This window comes from Notamacropus eugenii, chromosome 5 (assembly GCF_028372415.1).
Source record: "Notamacropus eugenii isolate mMacEug1 chromosome 5, mMacEug1.pri_v2, whole genome shotgun sequence".
Lineage (NCBI taxonomy): Eukaryota > Metazoa > Chordata > Mammalia > Diprotodontia > Macropodidae > Notamacropus > Notamacropus eugenii.
The window spans coordinates 346,608,721-346,631,897 of record NC_092876.1 but is presented as its reverse complement, the minus strand read 5'-3'; the positions used below and the strand labels follow the sequence as shown (position 1 = coordinate 346,631,897).

Below are 23,177 nucleotides of genomic sequence, written 5' to 3'. Positions count from 1 at the left end.
AGCAAGGGAAAGCCTTCTTAGTACAAAATTGAATTAAGACTTTTGGGACACCTCCATACAAATGTACCCTATAAAAACATAGAACTACCCTGGATGGAAATTCCCTTAATCAAAGTAGATCAGCAGCTCCTTTCTAGCTTGAAGTGCTAGAGAGTTTGCCTGGGGCACTTTGAGCTTAAGTGCTTTGCTCCTAGTCATATGTACAAATACTGAGAAACAGCTAAACAAACAAAAAATATGTTCCATTCAATAAAGGCAAAAAAGTCTTGGACTTAGATCCAGCCAGAATTATGCAATCTCCCTCATCTTCCACTTCCTACTCTTCCATTTTGCCTGTTCATCTGCACAATATTTAGTTACCTAAAGTATGCACTCCTTCCTCTCTTCGCACCCCCACCCACTGTCATTATTTCCAGCCTACAGCAGAAGCGATATAGACAGTTGTTGCATCAGGTTGCCTGCTATAGGAGTAACAGATATATCAGATGCTGGACTTCAACGTTAATTTTCCAAATTGGCAAGACTCATTCAAGTGAGAGGAAAGCAAGGATGTGCTGGTAAATGTTTTAACAACTGGATGGGGGTCGGGGGAAAAGAATGCATAGATGACATTTTTCAGTTTAATTTGCATTGTTAACATTTTCCCTATTACTTTCTTAAATCTAGACAATCAACAAAGTAATAATCCAAGCCCAAATTAATAGCGTTCTGCTGATTTTTGAGGAGTAAGTGCTCATACTGTATATTTAACAATTGTCTGAGTCAGCTCTGGCACACCCCTGGAGCCATGTGCCCTCCAGCTCCAATCCATTGGTGTGGGGACTTACTGGTGGTATGTGATAAAGAAGATGGAGAGAGAAGGGGCTTTGAGTCTGGGGAGAGAGGAAAAGATTACAGAACATGAACAAGGAGAGAAAAGAAAAAGAAGCGAGAAAGAACAGGAAGAAATGAAGAGGGCAACTACAGGAAACAAGAATGTCTGGTCATGTAAACTCAAATGATCAGGAAGCTAGGGCTCTAATCTCTAGCCGTAAAGTGGCCAGACATCTGTTTTTGATGGGATGATCCCACTATGGATACAGATAGATACAGAGAACCAGAGGTGAAGGATGAGAAATCTGGGAGTGGCAAGGGAAGAAGTCTGTGTCATGAAGATCTTAATTAATCTCAAAGATTCGTTGGAAAAGAGTAGTCAGCCCTAGGCTTGGAACTTGAACCTGGAAGACCTTTGACACTTTGCTCTTGTGTGACTGTAGATACACACACAAACACATACACACACAATTTACCCAAACCTCAGCTTCCTCCTCTGTAAAATGGAGCTGGTAATCATGTAAGTGGTATTAACCCACCAGGCTATTGTGAAGCAAGTGTTTTCAAAAGAAGTACTATAGAACTTGGTCTCAGTCTCTTTTATGGTCCTTGTAGCTCCTAGCACAATGCCCGATATAGATTAGTTGCCTAATGCATGTTTATTGACTGGTGATGAAGCACATAGCTGTACAGTAAAGGAAGTTGGAATTCTAACATACCTGGCAATGGTCAAGTCAACAGAGGATCATAGATTAGAGATAGAAGGCACCTTAGAAGTCATCTAGTATAAACACATACACACATTTTACAGATGAAAAACTGAGGCTTAGAGGAGTGAAATAACTTGCTTAGGGTTGCGACTAGTTATTGACAGAGTTAGGATTTAAACCCAGGTCCCATAATTCCAAACTAATGCTCTTTTCCACTGTATCTATAGTGGGACCATCTTACCAAAGACAGATGTCTGGCCACTTTATGGCTAGAGAGTAGATTCCTAGCTTTCTGATCATTTCAGTTTACATAACCAGATATTCTCATTTCCTGTTATTGGAAGGAAACTATTCCCTATAATCTGATTCCTATTCCCTGAAGAAACTTATTTTTTAAAAACAAATTATTTATGCCTAAAAAACCCAAAAATTTGTCACAGTCATTTCTCAGTGTAGTGCCCATCTCCAGCAAAACTGGCTGACAAAGTCTGTGTCCATCATCTACTACAAAAAGGGAAATGTGCTTCATTCTCTTGTTTTCTGGGACTGAGATAGTTTGTTTTGCTGTTTTGTTTTTTTTTTTTTTAGTATTGCTGAAGCAGTTTCTTCTTAACCTTGCCCAGAAGAAAGATTTAACTAACAGGGCTTCCCCTACAGGTATAGAGCAATCAAAGCTAGTCAAAGAGAGCCTCTTGCAGAATACACCAAACATACGTCACAATGCACAGATTAATTTCATGTCATAGAGAAGCCATCATACAAGACCACCATTCTGAATCCCTATAACTGATGTGGTTATGGGGAAAGCAGAGGAAACTCCATCACTGTGTCCCTCACCTCATTGGGAATAGTGAGTGTGTCAAATACCTGAAAGTGGATTACCTGAGCTGAAGTAGACAAAAGTCAGAAAGCAACAGAGCAACTTGAAGGATGAGAACCTGGGTTGGGCCATCCCCAGTTCTGGTCCAGGATGGCTTATCTCCAAATACCTGAAACCCAAGAAGAGAAAAGAAAAATAAAATGTCAAAGACAAAGCCAAGATGTGCAGTATTTAGGGCTCTCCCCCCACGGGTAGAAGAAACAGGAAGAAGCCCATAATGATTACCATTCATCAGAGCTCTGGAGGGTTTTCCTGAGGTTTTAAAATAACCTTTCAAAGTGCAAGGCCCCTGAAGCACTTATTTTTTTTTTAACTTTTAAAAAATCTTTTAAAAAAAGTCTCTAGAAGGAAAGGTCCATCCATTTACTGTTTCAAAACCAACCAAAGGATGCTCCTTTAAAAAGAAATTCAATTTTATTTCAACCATGCTTTGTCAGATTATACACACACCACAAAAATCTATGCTGTTTAGTAATAAAAGAAATCCACCTTTTTTTACTTTGTGAATTTCATTTCTAGTATTTCATGTATCTCCAGTGAAAGGAGTTTACTTGTGCCTGGATAGAGAACACAAGTGAAAGTAATTACAAAAATTGTCACATTTACAATATGTTCTATGATCAGCTTCTCATTATTGTAATTTGGGAATCATTTCATTTCTCAACAAAACTGTTCTACTATTTTTGTCCAAAATTGCCAAAAAATGCAAAGGAAAGATGATAAGGAAAGGGAACAAGCACTGATATAGTGCCTATTACGTGGCAGATACTGTGCTTTATAAATATTATCTTAAAGTAAAATACAAAGATCAAAGTAGTCTCTATAATATAAAAGTCTTTTGGTTGGGACAGGGTGAAAAATCAGAGCAATCAATAAATCAAGAGATATTAATTAAGTCCCAACTGTGTACTAAGCACTGTGCTGGGGCTGGGGATATAACTCCAAAGAATGAAACGAAAAGAAGAATTTGCCTAAATTTGAAAAGAATCTTGTTTCTTAATTTAACAAAGTTTTCTTGAAAAATATGCAACTGGATTTAGATTCCCCTTCTACACCTTCATCAATGATAATTAGTAAAAATATTAAGGAAATAAATTTTGCATGACAACATAAATAATTGGTATCATATGTATTTGCCTTCTCAATGGGTGGGGGAGAGGCTGTAGGGAGGGAGAGAACTGGAAACTTAAAACTAAAAAAAATGAATGAATAAATCACAAATTTAAGGGGGGGGGGAGTAACAATATTAAGTGCCTAAAGGAGTGCAGTAGGCTATATCAGTGGAAAGAACCTATAGGCATATAATAAAAATGACTTCTCGTTGTCCTGGGTCAACATAACTGGAGACAATGAGACTTATTCTTAGATAAATTTACTTACAGGAATGATTTAGGAGCCACACAAAATCTTGCTTATATATTTTAATTATTATCTCAATCTATGTGAGTTTGGACAAGATTCTCAGCACCTAAATTCTTTCATCTATAAAATTAGAGGCTTAGAAGCATTAACTTCTAGAGTTCATTCTGCCTCTGAATGAACCTGTGACCAAATGATTTCCAAGGGCCTTTCTATCTCCAAAGCATATGTTAAAAAGACTATTGTCAAAATGCATTTTAACCCAGCTCATTCAGAAGACTTGGGAATTTTCAAAAGCATCTTTGAAGAAGGAAGGTTTAACATTATTATTTTTTTTAAATTCTAAAAATCATACTCCAAGGCTGAAGGCAAATCTAAATGAAGACTTCTACAGGACTCTTGGAAGAAGTACAGAACCTCCCAAGGGGACTACTTTGAAAGAGGCAAAACTCATTCAAATCTACAAGTTCCAGTCTGCTGGTTTAAAAAAACCAAAAAACTCACATCGCATTGACCCTAGTAGCCCGTAGTACTTTAAAAATCATCCACATTGAGATGAGCAAAATTGTACTTACCAAAGACAAGTTCCTTCCTTTTCTTCTCTAGAAAAAGTTACAAGGAGAGCTGACCCTCTTATTCCACAGGCTTCCAGCTTTGAAATGGAAAATCAGTCTGGTTAACTATCTTTTTCTCAGAGTGATGTCACTAAGATGTCACTTCCCCACTACTTCCCTAAAATGATTTGAGGATCTGATCCTTCTTTGACCCAGAAGTATTAAGAGTCAAACCCAGGGTTGGCTTGAGATGAAGTCACAGATGGAAGAGACGCCCACACTGTGATTTCAGGAAGGCCCTAAAAGAAAGAAAAAAAAAAAACCTTGACACCAGGGCTGTCCCTAGGGATGAGTGAGCCCAGAGTGAACAACATCGGGATTGGCCACCTCTGCCCCCTCTCTACCTTTTTCTACAAGTGAAATCAGCTTAAATGGACACCAAGAGGGGGAGCCTTGAAGCAAGGGGAAAAGTCAGAATAGAGATAGAGACATTCTGAGGGGTGATTGTGTAAAAGTGGGAAGGGCAGTCCCATCTGCATTGCTGTGTAAAGTTGGGTGCTTTACAAGCTGATTACATGTGTGTGTGTGATCCTCAAGTCAATACCAACTGGTAGGAACAAGCTCCTGCAGCTGCAAGACACCTTGAGGGACAGGTGGGAGACAATGTGTGTCAGCAGAATCAAATCACCAGCACCACCTTGAGCATAACCTCCCCTCCTCCTCTGATGGAGGTAACATAGGACCCAGAACCCAAGACTTTGGGATAGCAGTACACTCTGAACTACTAGCCAAAGACATGCAGCCAGTGTAAACGGAACAGCCACTGTGGAGAAGAGGTCTTCTTCTTTATCACCACTAATATCAACTGCTGACCAGCTGCCACCCCAAGGCCACAGAAGCCCAAGAGTCTTGTGAAATGTGCTTCCCTCTTCCTGCATCCCAAGACTGACAGCAACTCAAATGGAGATGCAACCCGGAACCACTTCTGCTACTGGGGTAGCCCCTACCTCCTCAGTAACCACAGCTACCAAAGACCTGAAAAAGCAGTTCTCATCACCAAAGTCCTTGGCACTGTCAAGTGCTACAGCGTCAGAAACAGATGGGATTTTATCAGTAGAAATGACATTAAACAAGACACATTATCATCTATGCTGCTGTTCTACGCTAAGGACAAATGGACATTTCCATCTGATTTGTAGCTGAAACTTTTTATATGTGTTTTCTCCCCCCTTAGCATGGGAGCTATCTGACAGCAGAAACTGTTATACTTTTCTATTTGTAGCCCTGGTGCTACATGCTAAGCTCTTAATTAAATAGATGCTTTTAATAAATAAAAGCTTAAATAAATTATTTTTTCTCTTCTTTCCTAACCCTCTTCCTCCTTCCCTCCTTTACTTCCTTCCTTCTATCACTTTGGGTGATAGCTTTCAGATCCTTGACTACCTGGGTCACCTTCCTCTATATAGACCATTTTATCATATTATCAGTCAGTGTTCCTCTTAAATGATAATGTCCAGGACTTGATGACATACTCCAGACATCGTCTCATTAGCATAATACGTTATGACTATGAAGTACAGTAGAATAAGTATTAGGTTTGGAATCAGAGAACCTGAGTTCAGACTGAGACTGTGAAATTTACTGTGTGAGTTTGTACAAGTCACTTATTTATCTGAACCTTGGTTTCCTTATCTGCAAAATGAGGAGGTTGGGCTGAGTGATTTCGATCCCATGACTATTTCTCCTCATGGCTTATACAGTATACATATATTAATACAACCTAAAATTATACAAGGTTTTTTTTTAGTTCCAACTCATTATTAAATATTGGAGTTTATGAAATCACAGCTGGAAAGAGAAGTCGTGCGTGTGTGTGTGTGTGTGTGTGTGTGTGTATGTGTGTGTGTGTGTGTGTGTGTGTACATCTTTCTCTCTCTCTCTGTCTCTGTTTCTTTCTAATATATCCATAGCAGCACTTCTACTCCAACAAAGAAGCAGGAAAAAATATGGAATCCTATAGAGTGAGGAATGATAAAGCACATTGTGGTTTATGAATATCATGAATGTGAGGAATTCAGAGTAACGTAGAAAGACTTTATGAATTTAATGCAGAGTGAAGTAAGCAGCACTAGGAGACCAGCTGATGTAACGACTAAAAAAGATAAAGAGAACCCTAAAAGAAGAGTGATCTTGGAGAGACTGCAGTGACTTGTCTTCTTCAGGCAGAACGATGGAACATACTTCCTTCTTCTTGGAAGAGAGGCCTGACCAAGTTCTAAGGGTTCCACAGCACCTGCTTCAGCTGTCTTCATGACTCTTGGAACAAATTGCTCTCATCTGCCAGGGGAAATCTTCACAAGCTTGGGGTAGATCCCCTTTCCCCCCAATTCAATGACTGGTTGTGGTCCTTTGGTTGCCTTCAACCGGGGTTAGTCCATCTGCATGGTTTGCCGGGGTGTGGGAACTGAACATGGTACAGCTCCTGAGAGCCACAGGTGAGAGCTGAATGACAGGTGGACAACAAAGGTGGATGAGAAGTCCTGCAAAGGCCTAGCAAGCCCTCACACCAGAGGCACTAGTGCTCCTAGAATACCTGTATTCCCAGTACAAAGCAAGTGCTTAATGAATGTTCATTGATTTGATTTAACTTGGAAGTGCATTGAATCTAGTATTAGGACCCCAGAATTTAAATCCAGGTTCTACCTGTACAAGTTAGCTTTGGATTCCTTTGTTATAAAATGAAGATAATAGTAGTAGTACTGCCAATCTGAGAAGCAGATTAGATAATCTTTGTAAAGTACTTTATCAATGGCCACTGTTACTATTATTGTTGATTTGATTGGCACCTATGATTTAATCAGTGTGTGGGAAGTCCCATTATGGAAACTCCCTCTCCTGTTGCTAATTGGCAACTATTTGTGACCGATAGTCTTAGAGAGTTACTTGGGGACATTTTGAGGTCAAGTGACAGACCCATGGTCACATAGCTGGTATGTGTCAAAGACAAGACTTGAACTCGGGTCTTCCTGACTCTAAAGTTAAACTTCTATCTACTATTTTGCATAGTCTTTCATTATTGTTATTATCATTGTTACAAATTTGCCTAAATGAACTAATATCCAATCCATATTCCTCTATCCTGACTTACCTACCTGTCCAGGTAATTTTAAATGTTGACTGTCATCTATGGTGGTAACTCAATTTCTACATTTATGATCCCCTCATCCTTGCATTTATTTCATGTATAGTTACATGTGTCCTTGTTGCCTTCCCCTTAGAAGGTAAGCTCCTAGAGAAGAAGACATTACTCCATTTACTCATAGGCAGCTATGAGGAATTCAGAGGCCCCAGCACGTGGGAGATACTTGATAATTATTTGTTGACTGATCAATCCTAGAAACTAGGTATACTATCTTTATGATGACCGTCAACTTTTTGATTACCTTAGAACTGTTCATTGGTTTTGGATGAGTTTTAGTAAGATAAGATGGTATTTTTTTGCAGATTGGATGAGGACTATGGTGATTCTGTAATAGAGATGTTTACAGAAAAAAAGGGAATTTGATCACTTGTCCTGCTGGCACAGTCTTTGAGAAGCCAGAGTGACCAGAGTGCCACATGAAGTAGGTCTTTTATAGCTGGTCATAAGCATCATCAATAGCGAAATACTTATTGAACATCTAGCACTGAGCTAGGCCCTAAGGCTACAGACAATATGCTGTGTATACTATTACTGTGCTAGAGAGGCTTATAGTCTAGACAATTCATGTATAAGCATATATTTATTTGTACAAATACACACTATATGCATATAGAGAGTACACACATACATGTCATAGACATATATGTATATCTATAGAACTCCACATGTAAGTCTATAGTATGTGTATAACTACACATATACACCATTTGTGTATATACATGTATATAACACACACACCTATACAGATTTTTGTTGTTGTACAGTCTTTTCAGTTGTGTTTGACTCTTTGTGACCCCATTTGGGGTTTTCTTGGGAGAGAGATATGGGAGTGGTTTCCCATTTTCTTCTCCAGCTCATTTTACAGGTGAGGAAACTGAGGCAAACAGGATCAAGTGATTTGCCCGGGGTTACTCAGGTAGTAGGTGTCTGAGGCCAAAGTTCAACCCATGTAAATGAGTGTTTCTGACGCCAGGCCCAGAACTCCGTTCACTGCACCACCTAGTTGCCTCCTGTTTATCTACGTCTATATCTATCTATCTGTTTGTCTGTCTGTCTGTCTGTCTATCTATCTATCTATCTATCTATCTATCTATCTATCTATCTATCTGTCTGTCTGGTCACATCATGGAAGGATTTATTTCACAAAAAATAAGGCTGGAGAGGTTGATTGGAGCCATATCATGGAAGACCTTGAATACGAGACTAAATAGTTGAGATTTTACTTGGTAGGCAATGGGGAGCCTTAAAATTTTTTGAGAGGGGATTGACAAATACAGAATTGTGCTTCAGTAAGATAAATCTGGCTGTCCCCCAAAGTCAGAAAAATGTGCATGCTCTTTGATCCAGTAATACCAATGCTAGGCATATACCCCAACAGAGATGAAAGGAAGAGGAATAGGGTCAAGTTATATAAAAATATTCATAGCATCACCTTTTGTTGTAATGAAGAACTAAGGTGTTCATTAATTGGGGAGCACTGTTGAAGAAATTATGATGTATAAGCATAGTAGAATATTATTGTGTCATAAATGACGAAAAGGATTCAGAGATATCTGAGATTATTCATGCAAAGTGTGAAATGAGAAGCAAGAGGACAATTTATACAATGACTATAACATTGTACAGAGAAGTAACTTTGGAAGATCTGAGAACTCTGCCTGATCGATGTGACGATGACCCACCACTCCAGAGAACTGATAATAAGAAAACATACTATCCCTTTCCTGAGAGAGAAGTGATATATCGTCAGGCAGAGACATGAGCTTGAAAGCTCAGGAAAGAGGAAAGAATCAAAGATAGAGGAGTGGAAGTTATATTTGTAGAATGATAGTTGATGTTACAGGAACGAATTTCTGTGCTCTGACCTTTGAAGAGAGGAAAGAGCTAATTTTCTTCTCCTAACTGAAAAATGTGTTTAATTCCCCTCATCTCTACCAGCTCTGGATATTGGGAGTTCCTGGGAGTTCCCATCTCTGAACACACTGGATTTCTAGGAAAAAGGCTACAGCTGTTTGGCCAGGCCAAAACCATGATGCCGTAACCTCAATCTCTGCATAGTGATTGGCTTGTTGTTGCCATAGTAACAAAGCCAAATAGCATGTTGACCAAAAAAATAGAGGAGATTTAATTTCCCCCCCCTTTCAGTGTTTCATTCCATTAGCAGCTACCGAAAGCACACTCAGAGTAGCATGCACGACTCTGTGCCATGGGACTACAAAGAGGCACCAGGGATTTTCCTGACTTTTCCAGGACAATCAATCAATAAACATTTATGAAGTGTTTGCTGGGACACCTAGGTGGTGCAGTGGATAGAGCACTTGGTCTGGAGTCAGGAAGACTCATTTTCCTAAGCTCAAGTCTGGTCTCAGACAGTAGTTCTGTGACTCTGGGCAAGTGTCACAATCTTGTTTGCCTCAATTTTTCTCATCTGTAAAATTAGCTGGAGAAGGAAATGGCAAACTACTGCAGTATCTTTACCAAGAAAACCCTAAATGGAGTCATGAAGAGTCAGACACAACTGAAAAATGACTGAACTAGAAAGTGTTTATCTATTATGTGCCAGACACTATGCTAAGCATTCACCAGTCAACAAATTCTCTTAACTTTGCTAGATGAACAGGGTGTATGGTTAGATTGAGGGGATCCTAATCTTTCTCTGGATCCATATAACTGACAAGAAGATTTCCCCTTCTTTCCTTCTGGAAGCCCCGGAACCAGCAGCTGGGTATATTTGCTTAAAATCATTCTTCTCTATCCTGGAAATTTCGATGCCTGGATCCCCACAATTTGAGATAAACCAATGGTAAATTTGAGAGGTATTATTTCTTCTTCTTAAACCACTAGTAAGTACTTTCTGATTCTCTGAAATAAAAATCACAGGAGCTTCAACTGAATAGAGAAGTAAAAATTTTGAGCAAAATCTTTGTCCTCTAATCAAGCTAAGACTTCTTAGTAAGCACACCCACACATACTATGCTCATCCCTTCCCCCATGCCTTCTTTATGCTACTTCTCTGATCTAGAATGCTCCTTATTCTCCTCTCAGATTCATAAGGCAAACACAGATAACTAGAATTCACAATATCAAAAATGTTTGTTTTGTTTGACTTACGCATATTGACGAGGGTTTTTACTTTTTCTTTGGTGTTCAGTGAATAGGATCAGGTATTGTGTGCAAGTTGGTCAAGGGGTGCTTTTATGTAAAGAAGACACAGTGGACTTAAGCTAAATATTGACATGAAACAAAAAGTCTTCTTGCATCATTTTTGTTTTATATCTTACTACAAGATGGATCCATTTAGCATACTAATCAGTTCTAGCCCCCAAGCTATTCCACTGAGTCCCAGAAAGGCAAACAGGGAGATAGACAAAGCAACAAAGACCATGAGATGGACTTGATAGTAAGGCAAGGTTGAGGTCCAGTAGGAGTTTTTTAAATTCCTCCTCTAGTTATAAGAAGCAATACCAGGTGTGGGAAGCTAAAAGCCATAGTTAAGAGCAGGTAAGTGAATGCATCTAGTTAGGAAAAAAAAAAAAAGCAAAGAGGCCATAGCGGAATACAAATTCTGATACCCTCTTTTATTTTGCTTGTGTATTAATTGATGTTTTATTGATGCTCCCCCACCCCCCCATTACTTTCCAGTAACTGTCTCCCCATGACCATAGAACCTGCCCTTAACCAGTCACAGAGTATCTTATGACTGAGAGTGCATGCAACATTCTACATCTGTGGCTACTTCTTTTCCATGGGGAAAATGACAAGTGTATTTCATTCTCATTACTCTCAATGAAGATTGGTCATTGTATTTAATCAGTCTTGTGATATCTTTTAGCATAATTATCATTTTCATTTATACATTTCATTTATATTTTTGTGCATAAATATATATATGAGATGTATGTGTCCCCAGTTCTGTTTTCTTCACTATAGATCAGTTCATGTCTTTCCATGTTTTTTGATTTCCTCATATTTTTTGTTTCTTATAGTATAATAATGTTCTATTACGTTAATGTGCCACAATTTGTTTAGCCATTTTCCTGTCAACACCCACTTCCCCTTTCCCCTAAGAAATGGGCTGTTGTGAATATTTGTTATACATGGAACCTTTACTTTTAGGCGATACTGTGTTGCCTTCAAAGTTTCTGTTGTTAATGGATATTTATGCTTCAGGTCAGACTAAACCATATTCATCTGCGGTGCCTTAATTTCAAAGTTTCCTAATTGGTTTCCCTTGTGGCCAACACCATCTTTCTAGTTGCCCAAGGTGCTCAATTATATTATTAGTCAGGACTCTTCTTCTCTCTCACCCTCACCCCTTTACCCCACATATTTAATTAGTTGCCAAGTCTTAACAATTTTATTTTACATCCACTCCCTTCTCACTATTCACATGACTACTAAATCAGTTTATGCTCTCACTCTCTTTCTCTTGGGCTATCACAATAGTCCCCTACTTGATCTCACCACTTTGTTTCTTCCCTGCCCATTTTCCCAAAAAGCTATCAAATTAATATGCTCAAGATAGGTCTGATAATATCTCTATCCTTCTCAAAAACCTCCTTAATTCCCCTAGGACAAAATACAGACTCCTCAGGTTGGCATTTAAAGCTCTCCACCATTTAGCCACAGACTATCTCCTCAGGCTCTTTTTTTTTTTTTTGGTGTTATTCTTTTTCTAGCCCATTACATTTCAGTCTAGCCTCACACATTTTTGTGCTTCAGTCACTTCAGTCATGTCTGACTCCTGGTGACCCCATTTGGAATTTTCTTGCCAGAGATACTGGAATGGTTTGCCATTTCCTTCTGTAGCTCAGGGTCACACAGCTATTAAGTGTCTGAGACAGGGTTTGAACCCAGGAAGTTGAGCCTTCTTTACTCTATGCCCAGCACTCTCTCCATTGCATCATCTAGCTGCCCCTTCTGTTTAAAATGGCTAGTACTACTAATTAGATGGCATGTATGTAGTTTCGTGTGTAATAGAAAGAGGTCTAGATATATAGTCAAATGACCTACATTCAGACTTGGGCTCTGTCACTTGCTATGTAATTCTGAACAAGTCAATTCTCTTTGTCATCGTCTGCAAAATGATGGAATTAATAGAGGATCTCTCAGGTCCCTTCCAGCTCTAAATCCATGATGCTGCGATAATTTCAGACACATGCACTTATAATCTCATTTAACTTGAACCTCACAACAATCCTGGAGCGTCTCTAGTATCATTCCCATTTTGTACACAAAGAGACTGAGTCCTTGACAGGTTAAATGACTTGCATTAGATCATATAATTGGAAAATGATGTAACTAGGATTTGGACACAGGTCTTTTGATCCTAGAACAGTGGATAGCTCACTGGGCCTGAGTCAGGAAGATGTGAATCCAAATCTAGCTTCGGACATTTGGTAACTGTATGTGATCTTGGACAAGTCACTTAACTTCCATCTGCCTCAGTTTCCTCAATTGTATAACAAGGATCATAATAGTGCCAATCCCTAGCATTATTGTGAGAATAAAATGAGATAATATCTGTAAAGTGTTTAGCTCAGTGTAGACTGACTCATAGTCAGTATTTAATAATAATCTCTTCCTCTTTCCTTCCCCCACTTCTTTCTCTTTGCCATTGTCCCTCTTTAAAAGTCATGGGTAATTTTTTTTTTAAATAACCACCATCTCTGATACTGTCTTTGAGAAGAAATAACTTGACTGTAAACTGTAGGGGTACCCTTGTACGGTTGCCAAAACATTTGTGAAAATATCATGGAGAAGTTCAAGGGTAAATGTGTCCTGTGCCACATGCCATTTATACTACATTTCCACAGCCTGACCACTGCCTATGTAAAATAATACACTTGATATGCCGAGAAAAGATCTCCAATAGTCATACACATTTGCAGAAAATTTTATTTTCTATTTGAAAAATGTTTAATAGACTTTGTTGTTGTTGTTCAGTCATATTCAACTCATGACCCCATTTGGGGTGTTCTTAGTAAAGATCCTCCAGTGGAAGATGAGGAAAACGAGATAAACAGAGTTAGTGACTTGGCCAGGATCACACAGCTAGTCAGTGTCTGAGACTAGATTAGAACTCAGGAAGATGTATTCCTGACTCCAGGTCTGGCACTCTGTCTACTGTGGCACCTAACTGCCCTAGCTGGGTCTTCCTATTTCACCAAGGCTGGAAGTACAGGGGTTCCTCATGTCAGGATTTCATTACTGATTAATTAGTAGCTTTAACTTGCTCTGTTTTCTGTCTTGGACCCATTTGTCCATCCTCAGGCAACTTGGTGGTCTCTTGCTTACATTGGTGCACAACTTAATATAGACAGCCAATTGGCGTTGCCCTACTAAGCACAAAACTCCTGAACTCGAGAAATATGCACAGTCTCCGACTCTCCAGTAGCAGGGATTTACAGGCATGTGCCACCTTGCCTAACTGCAGAATACTTTGTAAAGCACTTCCCTTCTAAAGTTAAACTATGAGGCAAGTGGGGTGAGGATATAGAGACTGAGAGAGCTTCAGTGACTTCTCCAAGAGCAAATAGCAGAGTTGGGTCGCAAAACCTCAGGTCATCTGGCTCCACCTAGTTCAATTCACATTCCACATCCCCTTGTCAATCCAAAAATATAGCATTATGACGGTATTTACCAAAATTATTTGGCTATATAGCATTTTAGGGTTTTCAGGGGTGCGGAACCTGCAACCTCAAGGCCACATGTGGCCTTCTAGGTCCTTAGATACGGCCTTTTGACTGAGTCCAAGTTTACAGAACAAATCCTTTCATTAAGGGGATTTGTTCTGAGAAGTTTGGATTCGGTTAAAGGCCTTAGAGGGTTCCTCACCCCAATTAGCTGAATTCATAAATTCTAGGCCACTGGGCATGGAAAACAAGCAAGATAAAAGAGAGTCAAGGAATTTTGGAGTAAATCAATCCATTTTCATATTCTGAAATTTTTTAATGTAAGCTAGATATAATTACTTATACATTAATATTTTAATTTAGTACATATAATTTAGTATTTTAAAAGGAAAAATATTGCTAACTTTGAATTTTTCACTTTGAACTGATATTCTTAATAAATGACACTTGATGGTTTGATAGAATAGAGGTTGGGAAATAATGTGTTAAGGGAATAAAAGCAGTCATGATGGTAACCCAGTGTCCCTGAGCTGTTCCCATCTCAAAAAGGAGGAGGTTAGAAAATCATTTCTGGTTTCTAAAGCTAGCAATGCTTTTTGCTATAAGTTTAACTATTAGATATTCCATTAAATAATGCAAAAATTCCCTAAAGGCAAATATAAAGGTGTGGAACACATACTTTCAGTTGGTGGAATCAGAAGTCAGTCCATGAATAAACATCAAGTGAGCATTATTTGCCAGGCACTGTGGTGGGGTATTTTGGGGGTACAAAGAAAGGCAAAAGACAGTCCCCGCTCTCAATAAATTTTACAACCTAATGGGAAGGACAACACATACAAAGCAGCTGGAAAAGGCAGGGAATGCTAAAGGGGTGCTATTGAGTAGGAAATGGAGATGGATCACCTGGGTACCCTCCTTCAGTGTAGAATCTAAGCTTAAGGAGCTCTTGCATAGACAAATAAAGTTAGGTGGATACCGGTATCCTATGTTTATAGATTCATAGAGTCCTCACTGAAAGGAACCTTGGGGACCATCAAATTCAGCTTCCTCATTATATAGAGGAAGAAACTATTCTGTTGGGAGGGTGGGCCTCAGCACTTGTTAGCCTACTGCTTGATGTATAGAGTAAGCACTTAATAAATCCTTTTTCAATCAATTGTCCAACTGAGCTATCAGAGAGATTTGTGAGTAAACAAATCTGCAGGGATTTGGTAGATGTGGCAATGGGAAATTCACAAGTTGAGTAATTTAACAGCAAGGGATGATAGCAGCTCTGAAAAAGAGTGAGTAGCTAAGTAGCACAATGGATATAGAGCACTGGGCCTGGAATTCAGAAAACTTCAGTTCAAATCCAGCCTCCGACATATACTAGCTGTGCTATCCTGGGCAAGTCACTTAACCCTGTTTGCCTCAGTTTCCTCATCTGTAAGATGAGCTGGAGAAGAAAACGGTAAACCACTCTAGTATCCTTGCCAAGGAAATCCCAAACAGGGTCATGAAGAGTTGGATATGACTGAAACGACTCACCAACAACAACAACAACAAAGAGTTTTTTATCATCCATAGGACTGGCTCTGGTGATTATTACAGACAAGCTTGTTGTTCTGGGGGAAACAGTGATTATGGAACTAACTGTGTATATGAATTGGCCTAAGAAAACAACTTAGTTTCTGTTCCTATGATAATTCTGTATTCTGTCCCTGTTTTGTTTTGGTTTTTTACCCTCACATATGAGCTTTGTGGGGCTTTACAAAGTAGAAATCACTCAGAGGGGATTGGTTTTGCCTCACTGAGTTCCAAGAGAAGGGATATCTCAGAGGAACCTCCATTTGTCTGGATGTCCATGTTGTTGAGGGAATGATTTGAAAAAAATCAAAAAACTTCCTGCCACTTATGTAGCACTTTAAGGTATTCAAAGAGTTTTACATGCTAACTTATTGATCCTCACAATAATCTTGTAAAAGAGATGTTGTCCCCATTTTACAGATGAGGAAAAGAGAGATTAACTGAATTGCCCAGGGTTACGCAGCTAATAAAAGTCTGAAGCAGGATTTAAATACAGGTCTCCCTGATTGTAAGTCCCATATACCATCCATTGAATGGCCTAATTGCCACAAATGTGACTTAGATCAGAGGTTACTCTAAAGATTGTCCACAAAGATAACAAAATCTAGGTTTTCCACACCAATGCTTACCGGAAATCTTGTTCTGAAGTTTTAATTTACCCTTGGTCAGAAAACTGTAGGGAGCTAGGTGGCCCAGTGGATAGAGTGCTGGGCCTGAGGTCAGGAAGACTCATCTTCTTGAGCTCGAATCTGGCCTCAGATGCTTAACAGCTGGGTTACCCTGGAAAGGTCACTTAACTGTCTGCCTCAATTTCCTCATCTATAAAATGAGCTGGAGAAGGAAATGGCAAACCACTCCAGTATTTTTGTCAAGAAATCCCCAAATGGGGTCACAAAAAGTAGACCACAACTGAAAATAGCTTAACAACAACAAAAAGAAAAACATAAAGGGAACAGAAGTTGATAAATAGTGAAAATGTAGTTCTCACACAAACACACCTTGTTTCAGAGTGTCTCTAGTGTCTTTACTTTTCTGAAGAACATTGTCAGGTGAAAGCTATGACTGAGAGACTGAAACAAAGAGCAGGGGATATGTGTGTGGTAACAATAAATAAGAAATATTTGTATATCATATTATATATAAATATTAAATATCATATGAATATATTTATAAACATGTGTATTTATTTGTAAATACACATATTTATAAATATTATCTATAAATAAATATAAATAATAAAATTTAGGGTGTTGATTGCAGAAGTCTATGAGGATTAGAGTGTTTTCACCAAGGCTAGGCTTAGGCAAATAATCAGGAGTCCTAGAGCTGGAAGGATATTTTAGTCTAACTTCCCACCCTGTGAATAAATCCCTCTGTAAGATCCCTGACAACTAGATATGTAAGTAAATAAGAATATCATACAGTTCATCTATGGAAAGTGTTCTAATAATTCAAAGAGGAAAAAAACTTGAATAGAGGACATTCAGTCCCCCTGATCCATATAATCCTAATCAATAGTAAAGCTAGTAATCCCTTCTCCAGAATTAGCAGACACAACACTAACTTTCAGTGGCTAGTCTATGAATGGTGCTGCGTAATTTGATGGGGAAATGGGATACAATTTGGAAACCATATAAAATGTGTGGCCTAAGGAGAAGGAAATATATGAATGAATGTGCTGAGACATGGATCTGAGTTAGGGATCAATTGATCATAAGATACGAGAGCCAAGAGGGCAAAATTGGGAGGTCTAAAAAGTTTGCCTCTGCTACCATTCTGTGTACCTTTCAGAACTCTTATCTCCTTTTTTTTACCCAGCTCCCCTCTTTCCTTATTTAAACACAGTCCTGTGATCCATTGCCTTAGGAATTTTCTGAGGCCACCAGAGACTAGAGGGCAGCTAGGTGGCAGAGTGGATAGAGTACCGTGCCTGGAATCAGGAAGACCTGAGTTCAGATCCAGCCTCAGACACTTACTAGCTGTGTCACCCTGGGCAAGTCATTTAATCTTGATTGCCTCAGTTTCCTCATCTGTAAAATGAGCTGGAGGAAAAAATGGCAAATCACTTCGGTATCTTTGCCAAGAAATTCACATGTGGGGTAATGAAGAGTTGGACACAACTGAAATGACTCAACAACCATTTTCAGGGATATTACAGAGGGATTTACTCAAGGGGTAGGAGATTAGACTGGGTTTTTGCCTGACTTGTTGCGTGACCCTGTGCGAGGACCCTGTCCATCTCTCTGGGCCTCTATTTCCTTATCTGTAAAATGAAGTGGTTAGATTAGAGAAGTGGGGTCAAACTCAAATAGAAATATTGGGCCACCAAATTGTAAATAAGGTTATCTGTGGGCTTCATATTGACTTAGAAAACCACAAATTAATATTATCTATGTTTTATTGTATTTTTATTTATTTTGTTAAATGTTTTCCATTGACATTTTAATCTGATTCAAACCAAGACCTTCTGTTGTGGGCTACATGGGCCTGTTATCAACATTTGACACTTCTGGACTAGAGTCTAATCTTCTCCTGCCCCTCTCCCTCACCTCCCTAACATTCTGTTTGTTTGTTGTTGTTTTTTAACCATTCTAGGATACTCAGCCTCAACTCCTACCTCATGTGGACATCCTCTCTACAAAATACGTATGGGCAACTGCTTCTATATTGTAATCTGAGGGACCCGAAGAAAGTCCTTCTGCTCAGAAATGTCTCCCTCACTGCTACAGTACCTAACATTCCGCTTTGGGGTCCGGAAGATTTCTCAGTCTCTAAACTCTTATGGGCATGCAAATGCTCTCAGGCTATGTTACTTTTTTGTGTCATTAACCGGCATGTTAACACCTCAGCAGTTTGGGGATTGGGTGAGAGAAAATTCCCCAAGCAATGAGTCAGAATTTTACTACCTGAGAAAGGAAAGCTTAGTGAAAAAGGAGAGGAAGGGTAGGTGTGATGGCAGCAGAGACAAATCTCTGGAGTTTGTAATCTTGCCTGCTGGATTCTTCTGTCTTAAGATGGTTAGATCTCCAATTTCAGATCCGTGTCTTAGTCCACTCACTGCAATCACATGTTTATTTCTTTTCAGGCCACGCACATTCCCAATAAATTGTACAGAACCATACATAGAACAGCTATTGAAAGTTATTGTTGTGGAGACAGAGTCAAGAGGTAGAGTGAGAGTTGGCATTTTTGCCCAGTTTGCTCAACATACTTCTTCCACAACAACCTAGAAAATCTCCCAGACCAAATTCTGATTGTGAAAACCAAGAAAAAGTGACAATGCATAATTTTTCCAGCCCAGTACAGCTTAGGAAGATAGAGAGAGAGGTCTGTGGACACTGAGGAGGGGGCTGGCCAGGAGTGTAGCTGTGGACCTAGTGATGGGGGGCATTCTAGTGCCCAGGGATGGTAAGGAGACTGAGACTGAATCCAAGATTGGAAGCAGAGAAGCAGAAACAGATCCTGAGGCCCCTTGAATCAGAACTGGGAAGAGGAACAGGTACTAGCAGGCAATTCAGTTGCGCATTACTCATTTCCAGGTCACAGTTTCAGGGCAGAGAGTAATGGTTGTGAGTGAGAGAGACACTAGCTACGTATGGAGCAAAGACCAAGTTTCAAAAACTTAGCTTATGACTGAGGCCAAGAGCAGAGGGAAAGTCAGCTCTAACTTCTAGCCACACAAGCCTGCAGTGAAATTACCAGGGGAGTCAAGCAATTCAGTCACACTGATCCTACAGTCACACTGATCACTGATCTCAGTGAGTGAGGCAGCAGTCTATTGAAACTCAACCACACACAATCCAATAGATCCAAACCTGGATCAAGAACTCATAGGGGTTATACTAGGATATGAATAAGCAGTTTTCAAAGGAAGAAATCAAAGCTATCTCTAGTCATACAAAAGAAAATGCTCTAACTCATCAAAAGTTAGAGAAATGTAAATTAAAACAACTCTGAGGTACCACCTCATACTTACCAAAGGAGCGAAGATGACAGAATAGGAAAATGATAAATGCTAGAGGGAATGTAGAAAAACAGATACAGTAATGCACTGTTAGTAAAGCTGTGAACACTAGTTTGACCATTCTGGAAAGCAGTTAGGAACATTGCCCAAATGGCTATTTAATTGTGCATACCCTTTGACCTAGCAATACTCCTACTAAGTCTATACCCAAGTGTGCTCATCCTTCGTTGCTGAAGAAGACCATGCCATCAGAGAAATAATGACATGACTTGCACCTGACTTTGTTCTGAGTGAGGGCTGTGCAGGTCACCAGCCTCACTTCTCCTCCAGAGCCATCTGAATCCAGTGACCAGATATTCACCAGGATGACTGGAGATGACCCAGGATGAGGCAATTGGGCTTAAGTGACTTGCACAAGGTCACACAGCTAGTGAATGTCAAGTGTCTGAGGTGAGATTTGAACTCAGGTCCTCCTGACTCCTGCACTGGTGCTCTATCCACTGCACCACCTAACTACCTATACCCCAAATATATCAAAGAAAGAGGAAAAGAAACCTTTTGCACAAAAAATATTCATAATAAGTTGTTTTTTGTTTTTTTAATAGTGGCAAAGAATAGGAAACAGAGTATACCCATCAACTGGGGAATGAATGACTGAAGAAATTATAGTATATGAATGTGTTGAATTACTATTGTGCTATTAGAAATGATGAGCAAGATAGTTTCAGAAAGTCCTGGGAAGACTTATATGAGCTGATGTAAAATGAAGTGACCATAAGGAGGAAAACAATCTGCACAGTAACGGTAATGTTGTAAAGATAATTAATATACGAAGATGGCAGCTCTGAGCAACACAATGGACCACCACAATTTCAAAGGACTTATGGTGAAATATGCTATCCACTTCGAGATAGAGACCTGATGGACTCAAAGTGCAGATTGTAGCTTTTTTTTTTTACTTTACTTTTCTTTGTTTTTTGAAAATGACTAACATAGGAATTTGTTTTGTATGACTACATATTTGTAATAGGTTTTGTCTTTCATGTTTTCACAGTGGGTAGGGGAGATAATTTGGAACTGAAAGAAAAAAGCTGTGCTTTAAAAAAAAAGATATTACTGTTCAATTCTAAAAGATTTAAGAACTCTGATCAATCAATGATCATCCATCATCCCAGAGGGCAGAAGATAAAGAACATTACCAACTCCTGAGAGAGATATGATAGATTCAGTAGGTTGAGACATGCCAGAGAGATGGACTAGGTTTGAATGAAATATACATTTTTGGTCAACATGGGAATTTGTTTTGCTTGACTATATATACTTGTTACAAGATGTGTTTTTTTTTTCCCCAGTGAGAGCAGAAGTGGGAGATGAGGGGAAGAGAAAATAAAAGCTTTGTAAATGGAAAAAATTTTAGAAATAAAGTTGTTTTTCTCAGTTTCTGGAAAATAAGAAGAGAAGTGGGAAAAATTTGTGTGCCAAACAGTTCTGATAAAAGTTTAATATCCAAATTTATGCAAAGAAGACTAATTTTTTATTTAATAGAGCACTATTAAGGCTTGTAAAACACTGTGACACACATTTTCTCATCTGATTCACACAATATCACTGTGAGATGGAACTGTTGTAAGGTGTAAGTTGTAAGTATTGGCCTCATAAAATAACTTGAGGAAACAGAGGTAGAGAAAGATTAAATGATTTTCCTAGGGCCACACAGAAAACATGTGAATCAGAATATGGATCCCAGGTCTTCCAGACTCTAGGTCCAAAACTATAGCATTCTATTTCCCTCCTACTCTCATAGGTCATAGAATATGAATGATTTTCAAAAAAAAGAAATGCAAACTATAAGCAGCAATATGAAAAAATCCCAATGGTTAATAATAAGAGAAATACAAATTTAAAAAACTCTGAGATATTCTCTTATACCTATCAAATTAACACAGATGATAGAAGATACAAAGAATCAATACTGGAGGGGTTATGGGAAGTCAGATACACTATTACAATGTAGATAGAGCTATGAATTGGTCCAACCATTTGGAAAAACAATTTAGGGTTATGTCAGAAAGGTGAATAATCTGTTTACAGTCATGCATCTGAAAAAGATTAATGAAATAAGTATACCAAATATTCACAACAGCTTTTGTAGTAGAAAAAAAGAAAACAATGAGTGTACATTGACTGGGAAATGGTTACGATTGTGGTGTATTCATTACTGATGCCTTATAAGAAATGATGAATATGAATAATTAAGAGAATTGTGGAAAGACCTATATGAAAGTAAAATCAAGAAATCAAAATACACAGGCAGGTAGGTGGTGCAGTGGATGGAGCTCTGGACATGAAATCAGGAGGACCTGAGTTCCAACCTTAGACACAGCTGCGTGACCCTGGGTAAGTGATTGAACCTCTATTTTCTTCAGTTTCCTCAACTGTAAAATGGGGGTAATAATAGTACCCACCTCCCAGGTTGTTGTGAGGATAAAATGAGATAACATTTGTAAAATACTTAGTACAAAGCCTGGCACCCAGTAGGCACTTAATAAATGCTTGTTTCCCTTCCCCCATTATAAACACAAAAATGTAAATGAAAACTCTGTTAAAAGACACCAGAAATCAGAATATGTAAGTGCCATGACCAATCCTGGTATAGAGTAATAAGAATACAATATTCCTACCGTTTTCCCCATAGAAAAGAGTTAGACTATAGGTGTAGAATGTTGCAAGCATGGTCAGTCATAAATTACTCTGTGACTTGGTTTTGCTTGCTTTTTGTTCTTTGTCATAAGGGCAGGTTTTACTGGGAAGTGACTGTACTGAAAAAGCATCAATAAAATATAAACAAATACAAGCAAAATAAAGGAAGATATCAGAATTTGTCTTCATCTGCTGCCCTCTGGCCCCTTTTCTTTTTTTTTGTTTTTTTAAATTAAATTATTTTATTTGTTTTCAGTGTTTGACAATCACTTCCATATATCTTAGATTTCTTTCCCCTCCCTCATTGCCCCCTCCCTCCCCACTTCCTCCCTGAGACAGCGTACAATCTTATATAGGTTCTACTCGTACTTTCCTATTAAATACATGTTGCATAGAAGAATTAAAATGAATGGGAGAAACCATAAAATAAGATAAAACGAAACACAATACAAAAGAAAATAGTGTTTCTATCTGCAATCCAATTCTATAGTTCTTTCTCTGGATGTGGAAGGTGTTTTTGCCTCGAGTCCATTAGAAATTATTTAAGCCCATGCATTTCAATGAAGTACTAAGTCTACCAGAAAAATTCCTCGCACCCTGTGGTTGTTGGTGTGTATGAAGTTCTCCTGCTTGTGCTCCTTTCACTCAGCATCAGTTCATTTAAGTCTTCACAGGCTTCTCTGAAGTCTTCCTGTTCATCGTTTCTCATAGCACAATAGTATTCTGTTACATTCATATACCATAACTTGTTCAGCCATTCCCCAATTGATGGGCATCCCCTTGATTTTCAGTTT

At 38.8% G+C, this 23,177-nt stretch overlaps 1 protein-coding gene across 1 annotated transcript in view; it reads right to left on the bottom strand.

The window, feature by feature from the left end:
• CD80 (CD80 molecule) overlaps window positions 1-16,487 on the bottom strand; it is a 48,037-nt gene extending 31,550 nt beyond the window's left edge. The window contains 3 exon segments of the mRNA XM_072613925.1: window positions 2,406-2,512; window positions 4,338-4,615; window positions 16,349-16,487. Coding sequence (XP_072470026.1) covers window positions 2,406-2,475 — 70 coding nt within the window. The 5' untranslated portion in view covers window positions 2,476-2,512; window positions 4,338-4,615; window positions 16,349-16,487.
• Window positions 16,488-23,177: the final 6,690 nt, after the last annotated feature.